The sequence below is a fragment of the Coregonus lavaretus genome (assembly GCF_964263955.1).
Source record: "Coregonus lavaretus genome assembly, contig: HAP1_SCAFFOLD_8605, whole genome shotgun sequence".
Classification (NCBI taxonomy): domain Eukaryota; kingdom Metazoa; phylum Chordata; class Actinopteri; order Salmoniformes; family Salmonidae; genus Coregonus; species Coregonus lavaretus.
The window spans coordinates 5001-20080 of NW_028156163.1; the positions used below are offsets into that span (position 1 = coordinate 5001).

A 15080-nucleotide genomic window follows, 5' to 3' on the forward strand; every position below is an offset into this window, starting at 1 on the left:
CTTGCTAGGGCTGTCCCGGACTAAAATAAATATTGGTCGACCAAGAGTCGTCTGTTCTTTTTAAACATGTATTTACATGTTTGACTACACTTGAAGAAAAAGTAAAAGTTCTTGACATTTTCCGTATTGACTGACCTTCATGTCTTATAGTAATGATAGACTGTTGTTTCTCTTTGCTTATTTGAGCTGTTCTTGGCATAATATGGACTTGGTATTTTACCAAATAGGGCTATCTTCTGTATACCACCCCTACCTTCTCACACAACTGATTGGCTCAAATGCATTAAGAAGGAAATAAATTCCACAAATTAACTTTGAACAAGGCACACCTGTTAATTGAAATGCATTCCAGGTGACTACCTCATGAAGCTGGTTGAGAGAATGCCAAGAGTGTGCAAAGCTGTCATCAAGGCAAAGGGTGGCTACTTTGAAGAATCTAAAATCTAAAACATATTTTGATTTGTTTAACACTTTTTTGGTTACTACATGATTCCATATGTGTTATTTCATAGTTGTGATATCTATACTATTATTCTACAATGTAGAAAATAGTAAAAATAAAGAAAAACGATGGAATGAGTAGGTGTGTCCAAACTTTTGACTGGTACTGTGTATATATATATATATACAGACCTGTCGCCAGACCTAAGTCTTAAGGGGGGCATATGAAATGCATGGGAGGGCAGAGCACAATTGTTATTAGCCTACAGTACATATATTTAATAATAAATTCCCTCAAGTGGGGGGGCACAAGCATTGTTGGGGGCGGGCCCGGCCCCCTATGGCCCGCCCATAGCGACGGGTGTGTGTATATATATATATACACACACACCTGCTCGTGGAACAATCGAACGCACTGTCCTTGCAGACACCTAAAAACAATTCCCTTCATGTCTCCAATAACACGCCTCAAATATCCCAGTGACTATAGCATAATTATATCTTTATCAATTACGGATAAATTATTTTGGTTATTGTTTCAGTTGTCAGTTTCATTGTGTAATAGTTTGAAAAGTTTAGCGCTCTTCCTGGTTTTAGTTCGCCCCATGTTCCATGAGTTAACAGTTAAAGGGTTTTTTTCTCTGCAGATGCCCGCTGTCTGAAGTATTCGATAGCAACAAACGCGATACAGTGAAAGTACAGAGTAGTTTGTGCATGGTTGCTTTGCGTGTACCAGTTGATTCCTAGAACCTCTTGGTTGGAAGTGATTATTCAACGTGTAACAGCTGATCTTTTTTTTTTAGGACGATATCGAATTTCAGCCTACAGTGTTAATTCTGTGTAGCCTATAGCTCGCTCATCGATATCAGAAAGTTTGGGGGCAGTGCAGCGATAGTAGGCTACTACTGTAACATTTGTTAATTCGTCGATGCTACATTGTAACTCGCCAGAACATTTGGAGCTACATTGTAGCTTACGTTTCCTATCGCCTCTAAACTTCGTCTTGTCCGTCGCGTCAAACAATAGAGATATTTGTGAAGTAGGCTAATGCCGCAGCGAGTCTCAGCGAGAACTCAAACTTCCTATTCTTTGCTCAACCACGGACACGGACGAATATCATCAACCCAACAACATGAGAAGTCGAAGCAACTCGGGAGTGAAACTGGACAACTATGCCCGGATAGTGCATCAAACCATACTACGACATCAAGTGAGTGTTGTTCATGTGTTGTCACTTCTGCTAACGCTGTAATTATTTAGGGCCATCCATTCTGACCTCTAAACTAACTGTCTGTCGCGATGGGACATGTCAACTGTTGCACACACCAGCTTGCAGAACATGCATGTTTACATAGTGAGGTCATTGGTTTTAGCGAAAGCTCACAAAAACGTCCCTTTTGAAACTACGTATCTCTCTCTCAGTTCAATTCAAAGTGGCTTTATTGGCATGGGAAACGTTTACATGGCCAAAAGAAGTGAAATAAACAAACAAAACATCAACACTAGAACGATTATATAATTTGACAGTAAATATTGCACTCAAAAAGGCTGAAAAAATATAGACATTTCAAGTGTTATATTACTAGCTACAGTGCCTTCAGAAAGTGTTCATACCCCTTGACTTTTTCTAAATGTTCTTGTGTTAGTCTGAATTTAAAATAGATTAAATTTGTCACTGGCCTACACAGTACTCCATAATGGCAAAGTGGAGATACATTTTTCGAAATTTTAACAGATTAATAAAAAATGAAAAGTTGAAATGTCTTGATTCAATAAGTATTCAACCCCTTTTGTTATGGCAAGCCTAAATAAGTTCAGGAGTAAAAATGTGCTTAATAAGTTGCATGGATTCACTCTGTGTACAATAGTGTTTAACATGATTATTGAATGACTACCTCATCTCTGTACCCCACACATACAATTCTCTGTAAGGTCCCTCAGTCGAGCAGTGAATGTCAAACACAGATGCAACTACTAAGACCAGGGAGGTTTTCCAGTGCCTTGTAAAGATGGACACTTATTGGTAGATGGGTAAAAAAAAAAAAAAAACCAGACTTTGAATTTAGGGCTGTCCCTGACAACAACAAAAAAAATTGGTCGACCAAGATTCGTCTGTTCTTTCGACCAATCGATTAGTCAAAATGTTTAAACGTGTATTTTTTCCATATATAGACACACCCTATGTTTGAATAAAATCAAATATATGTAGGTTACTGAGCTTGTCTAAAATGTAAATGTAAATGTTGTCTGTTGCTTTAAGCACTGCAATTAAAAATTATACACACAAATTACTGAAGAGGGCGCCAGAGATCAATATAGCCTCGCCAGAAGAGAAAAACCGGTTCCCTTCTCCCGCTGCTGCTGGCCTTCACAGATTCTGCCTTTAAGCTCCTGAAGTTGCCTGTAATAGGTTACGCCAGTGGTCAGCAACCTTTTCCATTTGGAGTGCCAAGTTATCGTACCATTTCTACTGATCTGCTGTGCCAGTTATGATTTTTCATATGCACATTTTCGTGGAACAGTTTCATTTCATTTATAATAAAGTCTTCATATCTCAAAATCAATGTCATGTGGTTAATCAAAATTCTATCTAAATTAAAATGATACAATTCTAAAAGTTACTTCTATTGCCAACTATGTAAAAATAACCTACATAAAGCCAACAAATAAAAACATTGCAGCCTGCAGGTAGAAAATATCCTGATTTAAAAATAAATATTGTATAAATCACATTTGCTACGCATGGCCTGTCTGCAAGGAACTTGAAACATTGTATCAACTATTAACTTGGTCCTCCCTGGAAGCTCCTGCTAGCAAACTTGCAACATTGTAAAACATATTCTGGGCCCTCAGTGTTTCCAGCTCCAATGAGCTCCGGACAGACACAGCTGTAGGCTATTTGCACAAGAGATAAGAAGTAATCAGGTCTGCCTATTTTATGTTTTTTAAGTTTTCACCGGGTCAGAGCATGACATTTTTCCCCCTTTCATGCTGTGGTTATCGAAAGGGAGAGAGATGGAAATATTTTTCAAATAGGCTACGTTGAGGAATTATTGTAATTCTCAATGGATGTAAAAACAGACTTCGTTTACTTGCTGTTTGAGGTGAAGAAAAAAGTACTTTGAGAAGCTCCACAGTGGTGGTGAGTTAAGACAATCAGAAATCGTACCCAAATGGGCACATTTATAGGCCAGGTAGCCTAGGCCTACTTCTATGTGTAATCAGGTGCGTGTCCTTACTCAAGATTGACAGGAGCGCTCCAAACAAAAGACAATGCTTAAATTGACGACTCGTTAATGGAATGAAATAAACCAACACTTTTTTCTCACAAGTGTAGCCTAGGTTGTGGGCTCTACAAACAACGTGTACACTCCTACAATGACAACGGTAAGGCGGTAATAATAATAATAATAATAATAATATATTTAATTCATTAACAGAAATTACAGTAACAAAACAAACATTGTAGATGATAAATGATGGTAATTAAGGTAAATGTACTACTGGGGATACTGGTGTGCCTCCACAATGGATTAGTCCACTGAGACATGCGTGGATTAGTCCACTGAGACAGGCGTGAATCAGACAGGTATATTTGCCACTGCTCGACAAAAAAAAATCTTGGTCGACCAAACAATCGACCAGTCAACTAAATGGGGTCAGCCCTAATTGAATATCCCTTTGAGCAGGGTGAAGTTATTAATTACTTATTGGATGGTGTATCAATACACCCTGTCAATTCAAAGATACAGGTATCCTTCCTAACTCAGGAATTGGTGACTTTAAAACAGTTACAGAGTTTAATGGCTGTGATGGGAGATAACTGAGAATGGATCAACAACATTGTAGTTACACCACAATACTAACCTAATTGACAGTGAAAAGGAGGAAGCCTGTAGAGAATGAACAAATATTCCAAAACATGCTTCCTGTTTGCGACAAGGCACTAAAGTAATACTGCAAAAAATTTGGCAAAGCAATTAACTTTTTGTCCTGAATAGAAAAGGGTGTTTCTCAATATGTAACTACCGTTCTCCACACTCTCATGCTTCTCTTGAGTACGTTCTTGTGAGGACGAGAGTGTGGAGAACACATAAAACATTACATTTGAGAAGCACTCCCCCTACTGTATTAACTCACGCTGCATCTCCCCATTCATTTAACCTTCTTCCAGCCAGGACAATGGCAACAATAGACGAAACAAGATATACACAAAGCAAATGTTTTACTTCATAATTATCAGCTAGATATATGTGAATCATAATAACCTAGCTAGCTAGCCAGCTACAGTGAGGGAAAAAAGTATTTGATCCCCTGCTGATTTTGTACGTTTGCCCACTGACAAAGAAATGATCAGTCTATAATTTTAATGGTAGGTTTATTTGAACAGTGAGAGACAGAATAACAACAAAAAAATCCAGAAAAACACATGTAAAAAATGTTATAAATTGATTTGCATTTTAATGAGGGAAATAAGTATTTGATACCCTCTCAAGCAGAAAGATTTCTGGCTCCCAGGTGTCTTTTATACAGGTAACGAGCTGAGATTAGGAGCACACTCTTAAAGGGAGTGCTCCTAATCTCAGCTTGTTACCTGTATAAAAGACACCTGTCCACAGAAGCAATCAATCAATCAGATTCCCAACTCTCCACCATGGCCAAGACCAAAGAGCTCTCCAAGGATGTCAGGGACAAGATTGTAGACCTACACAAGGCTGGAATGGGCTACAAGACCATCGCCAAGCAGCTTGGTGAGAAGGTGACAACAGTTGGTGCGATTATTCGCAAATGGAAGATACACAAAATAACTGTCAATCTCCCTCAGGCTGGGGCTCCATGCAAGATCTCACCTCGTGGAGTTGCAATGATCATGAGAACGGTGAGGAATCAGCCCAGAACTACACGGGAGGATCTTGTCATTGATCTCAAGGCAGCTGGGACCATAGTCACCAAGAAAACAATTGGTAACGCACTACGACGTGAAGGACTGAAATCCTGCAGCGCCCACAAGGTCCCCCTGCTCAAGAAAGCACATATACAGGCCCATCTGAAGTTTGCCAATGAACATCTGAATGATTCAGAGGAGAACTGGGTGAAAGTGTTGTGGTCAGATGAGACCAAAATCGAGCTCTTTGGCATCAACTCAACTCGCCGTGTTTGGAGGAGGAGGAATGCTGCCTATGACCCCAAGAACACCATCCCCACCGTCAAACATGGAGGTGGAAACATTATGCTTTGGGGGTGTTTTTCCGCTAAGGGGACAGGACAACTTCACCGCATCAAAGGGACGATGGATGGGGCCATGTACCATCAAATCTTGGGTGAGAACCTCCTTCCCTCAGCCAGGGCATTGAAAATGGGTCGTGGGTGGGTATTCCAGCATGACAATGACCCAAAACACACAGCCAAGACAACAAAGGAGTGGCTCAAGAAGAAGCACATTAAGGTCCTGGAGTGGCCTAGCCAGTCTCCAGACCTTAATCCCATAGAAAATCTGTGGAGGGAGCTGAAGGTTCGAGTTGCCAAATGTCAGCCTCGAAACCTTAATGACTTGGAGAAGATCTGCCTAGAGGAGTGGAACAAAATCCCTCCTGAGATGTGTGCAAACCTGGTGGCCAACTACAAGAAACGTCTGACCTCTGTGATTGCCAACAAGGGTTTTGCCACCAAGTACTAAGTCATGTTTTGCAGAGGGGTCAAATACTTATTTCCTTCATTAAAATGCAAATCAATTTATAACATTTTTGACATGCATTTTTCTGGATTTTTTGTTGTTATTCTGTCTCTCACTGTTCAAATAAACCTACCATTAAAAGTATAGACTGATCATGTCTTTGTCAGTGGGCAAACATACAAAATCAGCAGGGGATCAAATACTTTTTTCCCTCACTGTAGTTACAGGCAGAAATGACCTAAAACTAATGTTATGCCAGATAGATGTCAATTCTTCGTGGGTAGCTAGCTAACAATTATTTGTGGCCATCTGGCTAGCTAACAGTAGTAGCTAGCCAGTTAGCCCTATTGACTTATTATAGGCTTGCGATCTATGGTGCGTAGGCAGGTAAACATGCCAAAATTAACACAGCATGTATTTATTAACGTATCAAGATAAAATATTGTAGTCAGGCAACATATGAGATGTGAATAGGCAACATTTCATTCCGAAGTCAGTGTATTTTCTCTTGCTTCAGCTCAAATAATGGCTGCCATTGATTTCAAGAAATGTTGTAATTTCTTACGTGGTTGTGACATTTCTTTGCATACTTTTCATTGAAGCTTTTATCGATGCATGCTTCAAAATATGGACAAACGGAGTACACATTTGAGAAGTCCCCTCCGTGCTCCGTTTCACATACTTTGATTTGGACTCATACGCTGACCCTCCCGTGCTCCAATTTGCGTGCTCTGAGCACGATAGTATGCATTTTGAGAAACACCCGAAGTGTTATGTTTGGGGCAAATTCAACACATTACGGAGTACCACTCTTCATATTATCATGCATATTGGTGGCTGCATCATGTTATGGGTATGCTTGTAATCGTTAAGGACTGGGGAGTTTTTCAGGATAAAAAATAAATGGAATGGAGCTAAGCACTGGCAAAATCCTGGAGGAAAAACGGGTTAGGTTTGCTTTCCACCAGACACTGGGAGATGAATTCACCTTTCAGCAGGACAATAACCTAAAACAGAAGGCCAAATCTACACTGGAGTTGCTTACCAAGAAGACAGTGAATGTTCCTTGAAAATCTATGGCAAGACCTGAAAATGATTTTCTAGCAATGATCGACAACCAATTTGACAGATCTTGAAATTTTTTGAAAAGAATGATGGGCAAATGTTGCACAATCCAGGTGTGGAAAGCTCTTAGAGACTTACCCAGAAAGACTCACAGCTATAATCACTGCCAAGGGTGCTTCTACTAAATATTGACACAACAACATGTGGAATAAGTCAAAGGGTATGAATACTTTCTGAAGGCACTGTATGTACAGTGTGTTAGCGATGAGCAAGTAGTTGTAGTACGATTAGTAGGGGAAGATAAATAAACAGATAAATATTGGTGGTATTTACAATGTTATTTGTGCTCCACTGGTTGCCCTTTTCTCATGGCAACGGCCAACAAATCTTGCTGCGGTATTTCGCCTACAGATATGGGAGTTTATCAATGTTTGATTTGTTTTCAAATTCGTTGTGTGATCTGTGGGAAATATGTATCGCTAATGTGGTCATACATTTGGCAGGAGGTTAGGAAGTGCAGCTCAGTTTCCACCTCATTTTGTGGGCAGTGTGCACATTGCCTGTCTTCTCTCGAGAGCCAGGTCTGCCTATGGTGGCCTCTCTCAATAGCAAGGCTATGCACACTGAGTCTGTACATAGTGAAGGATTTTCTTAATTCTGGGTCATTCACAATTTGGGTCATTCACATTTCCCCCAACACCGCTTTCCATGAATTTGTAAAGCAGACCCTCATGCCAAATTGAGTCAAAAGCTTTTTTGAAATCAACAAAGCATGAGAAGACTTTGCTCTGTCACTCTCTCTCTCTCTCTCTCTCTCACTTAGAAACACACACACACACACACACACACACACAAACACACAAATAGGTATGTAGGGTGGGTAGCGCTGCAGTGTGTTGTTGTCTGCAGTGAGGTTGGCTAACTGTCAGAGTATTTCCTCATGGCTCAGGCTGCGTCCCAAATTCCCTGTATAGTGCACTGTTTTTGACCAAGCCCTATAGGGAGTATGGTGCCATTTGGTGTGTTACTCAAGTTCCTTCCTATGGGTCAGGTTACATTGTGGACAACACACTCTAGCACTGCTGTTCTCTCTCTCTCTGTCTCTGTCTGTTGTCTCTCTCTCTCTTTCTGTTGTCTCTCTCACTCTGTCTCTCTCTCTGTTGTCTCTCTCGCTGTCTCTGTCTCTCTCTCTGTTGTCTCTCTCGCTGTCTCTGTTGTGTCTCTCTCTGTCTCTGTCTGTTGTCTCTCTCTCTTTCTGTTGTCTCTCTCGCTGTCTCTGTTGTGTCTCTCTCTGTCTCTGTCTCCATCTCTGTTGTCTCTCTCACTCTGTCTCTCTCTCTGTGTCACTCTCTGTTCTCTTGCCCTCCCTCTGTTCTCTCTCTCTCAATTCAATTCAAGGGGCTTTATTGCCATGGGAAACATACTTTTACATTGCCAAAGCAAGTGAAATAGATAAACAAAAGTAAAATAAACAATAAAAAGTGAACAGTAAATATTACACTCACACAAGTTCCAAAGGAATAGAGACATTTCAAATGTCATATTATGTCTATATACAGTGTTGTAACGATGTGCAAATAGTTAAAGTACAAAAGGGAAAATAAATAAACAGATACATATAGGTTGTATTTACAGTGGTGTTTGTAATTCACTGATTGCCCTTTTCTTGTGGCAACAGGTCACATCTTGCTGCTGTGATTGCACACTGTGGTATTTCACCCAGTAGATATGGGAGTTTTCGAATTCTTTGTGAGTCTGTGTAATCTGAGGGAAATATGTGTCTCTAATATGGTCATACATTTGGCAGGAGGTTAGGAAGTGCAGCTCAGTTTCCACCTCATTTTGTGGGCAGTGTGCACATAGGCCGACCTGGCTCTCAAGAGAAGACGGGCTATGGCGACCTTTCTCAATAGCAAGGCTATGCTCACTGAGTCTGTACATAGTCAAAGCTTTCCTTAATTTTGGGTCAGTCACAGGGGTCAGGTATAATGCCGCTGTGGACTCTCTGTTTAGGGCCAAATAGCATTCTAGTTTGCTCTGTTCCTTTTCAATTCTTTCCAATGTGTCAAGTAATTCTCTTTTTGTTTTCTCATGATTTGGTTGGGTCAATTGTGTTGCTGTCCTGGGGCTCTGTGGGGTCTGTTTGTGTTTGTGAACAGAGCCCCAGGACCAGCTTGCTTAGGGGACTCTTCTCCAGGTTCGTCTCTCTGTAGGTGATGGCTTTGTAATGGAAGGTTTGGCAATCACCTCCGTTTAGGTGGTTGTAGAATTTAACGGCTCTTTTCTGGATTTTGATAATTAGCGGGTATCGGCTTAATTCTGCTCTGCATGCATTATTTGGTGTTTTACGTTGTACACAGAGGATGTTTTTGCAGAATTCTGCATGCAGAGTCTCAATTTGGTGTTTGTCCCATTTTGTGAATTCTTCATTGGTGAGCGGACCCCAGACCTCACAACCATAAAGGCCAGTGGGTTCTATAACTGATTTCAAGTATTTTTAGCCTCTGTCTCTATTCTCTCATGTCTTTGATATATGTTTTAAACACTGGCTGGCTAAATAGTATTTTCCTCCACTTCTCCTCCTCTCCTCAATGACAACTGATAGCTACCTACAACAAACCAAGGCGATAACTCCATTACAATGCATGGCATAGTGCACACACACACACACACACACACATACATACACTCCAATTATACAAAGTGGGTACAGGTCTCCAGCATGACAGGAACAGGAAATACTAGACTTACTGTATGGGTGTTGTCATGACTCCCTCCTTGGTGGGAGTTGCCAGATTAAAGTGACAGATAGCTGACAGATAGCCAGATCCCCTCCCCCCTCCCCTCTCTCCCAGAGGAGAGGGGGGAGTTGTGCCGGTTTTGACACCTTAACACCCGGTCATAAATTGTGTGCCGCAAACGGGTCTTTCTTGCCTTGCAGTATTGGGAAAATAATCTCTTTGTTACAGAGAGAGACTTTTGCCGCCAAAACCTTTTATGTTAATAATAGTGGACATTGGAACATTATTTCTGACATCCAAATGTTTGGAATGGTCAGTGCTGACCTAAAGAATAATCATGTCATATTGTTTATTATTTTGTGATGTCATTAAGGATGGTATAAAAAAATAACTGTACACATTCTAGTTATCAAGTTTACATCTAAATGTTGGAGAAAATATATTATTAAGTATGAGAGTACTTTTTGGAAGATAGCAATGTGATTTTATTATTCTAATGAGATAATTGTTTTATATAAACTTTTGCCCAGTCAGTAACCACGCCCAAGTGGGCACAGATATTGTGTTGGCGTGATGGAACACCCCCTTTTTACCCGAGTATAAAAGCCTTGGTAATGAAATTTACAAGCAGGCCAGAAAACGTGAGAGTGTTGACTGCACGTTTAAAATGGTTAGACCAGAAATACCAGTCGATTTGAAGCGCGAGCTCACGTTACAAATGGTTGAACCTCTACAAACCAGCCGACGTGCAGCGGGAGCTGAACGTTACAAACGGTTGAACCTCTACAGACCAGCCGACGTGCAGCGGGAGCTGAACGTTACAAACGGTTGAACCTCTACAGACCAGCCGACATGCAGCGGGAGCTGAACGTTACAAATGGTTGAACCTCTACAGACCAGCCGACGTGCAGCGGGAGCTGAACGTTACAAATGGTTGACACACTAAGAACAGGAAACGTGAGACGTTAGTCCACACGTTTGAAATGGTGAGAAACTCTGAAACTCTCAATCTCTACACAAGAAGAAGAAACTCACTAGACCGTAGCGTTACCAGTCTGCAGCTGGCATGTAAAGTAGACTAGAACTTTCCCTAAAGACACGAGATCTCAGTCTGCAGCTGGCATGTAAAGTAGCCTAGAACTTCCACTAAAGACACGAGTTGGGAAGGACAATCCCATCTCAGACAGTCGTTGGTGCATCTGAAGTATCTGTCAACAGAGAGACGATGGAGAAGACATTGCATTTATTACCCAAACGGGCGGTGGTTAGGGTGTTAAGTATTCTGATTACTGTGAGCGTAGTTTCCGAATGTTTGTACGATAAGTTTGACTCTCTTTGTCCCTCTCTCCCTCCTTCTATTGACCCCTCCCCTTTTTGATAACCAAGCAGTCGTGCTGCTGTTAGTCTGCTAGGGACTTTTCTCATGTATTAAGTATGTATGTATTCTGTGTTATTATTTAGTTAGCTAGTAAATAAATAATTAAGCCAATTTGTGTATTGCTGACTCGTAAGTAAGGTGAGGATTCTTGCAGGTTCAAGGATTATGCGACGTTCAGAATGAGACTGATATGGGGTAATGATTTAATAAGTGACTATAAGATAGATATCTTCTAAGAGTTTAAATCTGGAGATGGTAACTTGTTAAACAACTTCTTCCGTGGTGCCACAAATTCCTAATGAGTTAATTGTTACATGATTAATTTAACCGGGTAACAATTAAACATAGTTGATTCAATAAATAACAGTCATCACATTAATGAAAGTCACGTCACGACAGTGTACACACACACATAGGGCTGGCACAATTATCGTATAATCGTGTAACTGAGAATTATGGACAATAACCGTGAACAAAAAATTATTGTCATAATCATCTTAATACATTCATTTTAGGAGAAGTGCAAGTAGATGTAGTTGACCCTTTTTACATGGTGGGTAAAATTGCTAATAATTTTACAACCCGAACGAACAGCACAGTCGGGATTGAGAAATTTCATTTCCAAAAGTTACAAGTGGTCAAAACCATTTGTTTTTGAGACTGGGGTGTCACCAAAATGTGTTGTATGCATTAGGTATGTCCTAACTTTCAAAGATGCATTTTTCAGAAAAAATGACAATTATGGCAATAACCGTGGCCGTTTGCATGACAAAGAATTGTTACCCAAAATTCCATAATCATCACAGCCCCACACACACGCACACTAATAGATATAGCCTAACTGATAAAGATGAGATATAATCATAGTAAATGCACATTGTGTCAAAGTGGGGAAGTACTGTAGCACTGCGGTTGTTAAAACCTCACAGAGGAAGACAAAGTACAGTGAGGAAACCTGCCTTCATGTTGAAACAGACACCAACTGTGGTTACATGTAAAGTCAGTCTCCTATCTGTCAGGCTGCAGACAGGTTAACTGTGGAGCACAAAAAAACAACAAGAGAACCGGATGAGCTTATTTTTTTTAGTCAAAATTCGCAAGTACTTTGTTAACATTAAAACAATATTTTTTAAAGTTTGGAAAGACATAACGGCCCTTGTGTGCACTGCTGGTTAGGGCTGGGCGATATGGCCTAAAAATCATATCTCCATTTTTTTTTTTTTTACATATGGGCAATTCACAATATCTCATATCTCGATTTGAAACAAAAATGTTTTCTCGAAATTAGCTTTGTTGTACAATTTAAACGTAAAATACACTGCATTTCAAACAGTCAGCAATAATCTAATGAATTCAGGGCTTGTAAAATTATACCTAGGCTAAATATAAGCCTTCCTCAAGCCTTCCTTGTCTCCCGAGTGGCGCAGTGGTCTAAGGCACTGCATCGCAGTGCTAGCTGTGCCACTAGAGATCCTGGTTCGAATCCAGGCTCTGTCGTAGCTGGCCGTGACCGGGAGACCCATGGGGCGGCGCACAATTGGCCCAGCGTCGTCCAGGGTAGGGGAGGGAATGGCCGGCAGGGATGTAGCTCAGTTGGTAGAGCATGGCGTTTGCAACGCCAGGGTTGTGGGTTCGATTCCCACAGGGGGTTGGAAAAAATAAATAATGTATGCATTCACTAACTGTAAGTCGCTCTGGATAAGAGCGTCTGCTAAATGACTAAAATGTAATGTAAATGTAATCATAAGACACACTAATAATGTAATTATTTTATCAAAATAATTAAACCTGCTTTTTTGCAATAATCACTGATCTGGCTTTCAAGCCTGCCTATAGAAATGGCATTTTTGTTACAACTGTAACCAGAACCATGCATAATGCACATTCACTAATAATCACTAACTTCTTGTAGCAGGCATAACAGAAAATTAACACTGGTCTCATCAACAATCTCTCAAGCACAATGCTACACGCAACAGAAACTGAGCATTCATTTTCCATCTTTGTTGTTGTGAGTGGCAGGGGGAGGAGCTTGGTATATGGGGGAGGAGCTTGGTATGTGGAGGAGGGGCTTGGCACGTGGGGGAGGAGCTTGGCACGTGGGGGAGGAGCTTTGTGTGTGTGTGTGTGTGTGTGTGTGTGTGTGAATGGGAAGGTGCACAGTCACAGCAGAAGGAGCGACGGAGACGAGACCAAAAAGACAACATGAGAACAAGTGATTTTTTCCATACATGCATTTGCATATCTTGCTAAAACATACATTTGAAATAATTCGATATATCGCCCAGCCCTGCTGCTGGTAATACTGGATACCCCGGTATGGTACAGGAACGGTATGAAGGAATGAACATCTGGATACTTCCCAACCCTAATACACTATAGGGACCACGCCTAAAATATGGCCATATCTCATTGACCTCTCCCCTCTAACCTCTGACCTCTCGCCAAGATCCTATAACAGGTCTCCTCCCGGCTATTGGAGATCAGCCAGACACCCGACCTTTAACCCCTGACCTCTAACCCTTAATCCTGACAATACTTTACTTTATTTTACTTTCTCCTCTGTAGGACCCTGTCACTAGTCTCCTCCAGGCCAGTGGAGAGCAGCGCTAACATCTAACCCCTGACCTCTACTCCCAAGGACCCAGTCACAGGTCTCCTACCAGCCAGTGGAGAGCAGCGCTAACACCTAACGTCTAACCCCTGACCTCTACTCCCAAGGACCCAGTCACAGGTCTCCTCCAGGCCAGTGGAGAGCAGCGCTAACATCTAACCCCTGACCTCTACTCCCAAGGACCCAGTCACAGGTCTCCTACCAGCCAGTGGAGAGCAACGCTAACCCCTAACGTCTAACCCCTGACCTCTACTCCCAAGGACCCAGTCACAGGTCTCCTACCAGCCAGTGGAGAGCAGCGCTAACACCTAACGTCTAACCCCTGACCTCTACTCCCAAGGACCCAGTCACAGGTCTCCTACCAGCCAGTGGAGAGCAACGCTAACCCCTAACGTCTAACCCCTGACCTCTCTCCTCTCTCCTCCCCAGGACCCAGTCACAGGTCTCCTACCAGCCAGTGGAGATCAGCCTGATGCCTGGGTGAGAGACAACGTGTACAGTATCCTGTCTGTCTGGGCTCTCAGTCTGGCCTACAGGAAGAATGCAGACAGAGATGAAGACAAGGCTAAGGCCTATGAACTGGAACAGGTACACTGTAGGTGTGTGTGTGTGTGTGTGTGTGTGTTGAACTGGAATAGGTACACTGTAGGTGTGGGTGTGTGTGTGTGTGTGCGTATGGGATGAGCACGTCGTCTACTGATTGAGAGTGTGTGTGTGTGTTTGTGTCCCAGGCTGTGAAGCCTTAGAAGTCTTGTGTTTCTCTTCCTGGCCAGCGAGAAAAGGGGATGAAAAGGTCATAGTTGAATCTGTCTGTTTATGTTAATCCTCTGGTCTGTTTGCCTGCCGATTGTGAGGTGTATGGCTGCTTGTTGATGACTTCTCTTCTCTCTCTCTCTCTCTCTCTCTCTCTCTCTCTCTCTCTCTCTCTCTCCTCTCTCTCTCTCTCCTCTCTCTCTCTGTCTCTCTCTCTGTCTCTCTCTCTCTGTCTCTCTCTCTCTGTCTCTGTCTCTCTCAGAGTGTGGTGAAACTAATGAGAGGTGTTCTACAGTGTATAATGAGACAGGTAGGTACGACACACAGCTTCTAGCTGGACAAGATGTAGGGATTTAAGTACAGTAAAAGCACCAAAGGCAGAAATAAGATAGACAAGAGTCATTATAAGCCACG

At 41.7% G+C, this 15080-nt stretch overlaps 1 protein-coding gene across 1 annotated transcript; it reads left to right on the forward strand.

Moving 5' to 3' along the window:
* Positions 1-1072: 1072 nt before the first annotated feature.
* LOC311126723 (phosphorylase b kinase regulatory subunit alpha, skeletal muscle isoform-like) lies at positions 1073-14976 on the forward strand (the record flags this gene model as incomplete). The annotated part of the gene is made up of 3 exons (XM_084200715.1): positions 1073-1651; positions 14343-14501; positions 14929-14976. Coding segments are annotated over exons 1-3 (285 nt in total), but the record flags the coding sequence as incomplete, so codon positions are not given.
* Positions 14977-15080: the final 104 nt, after the last annotated feature.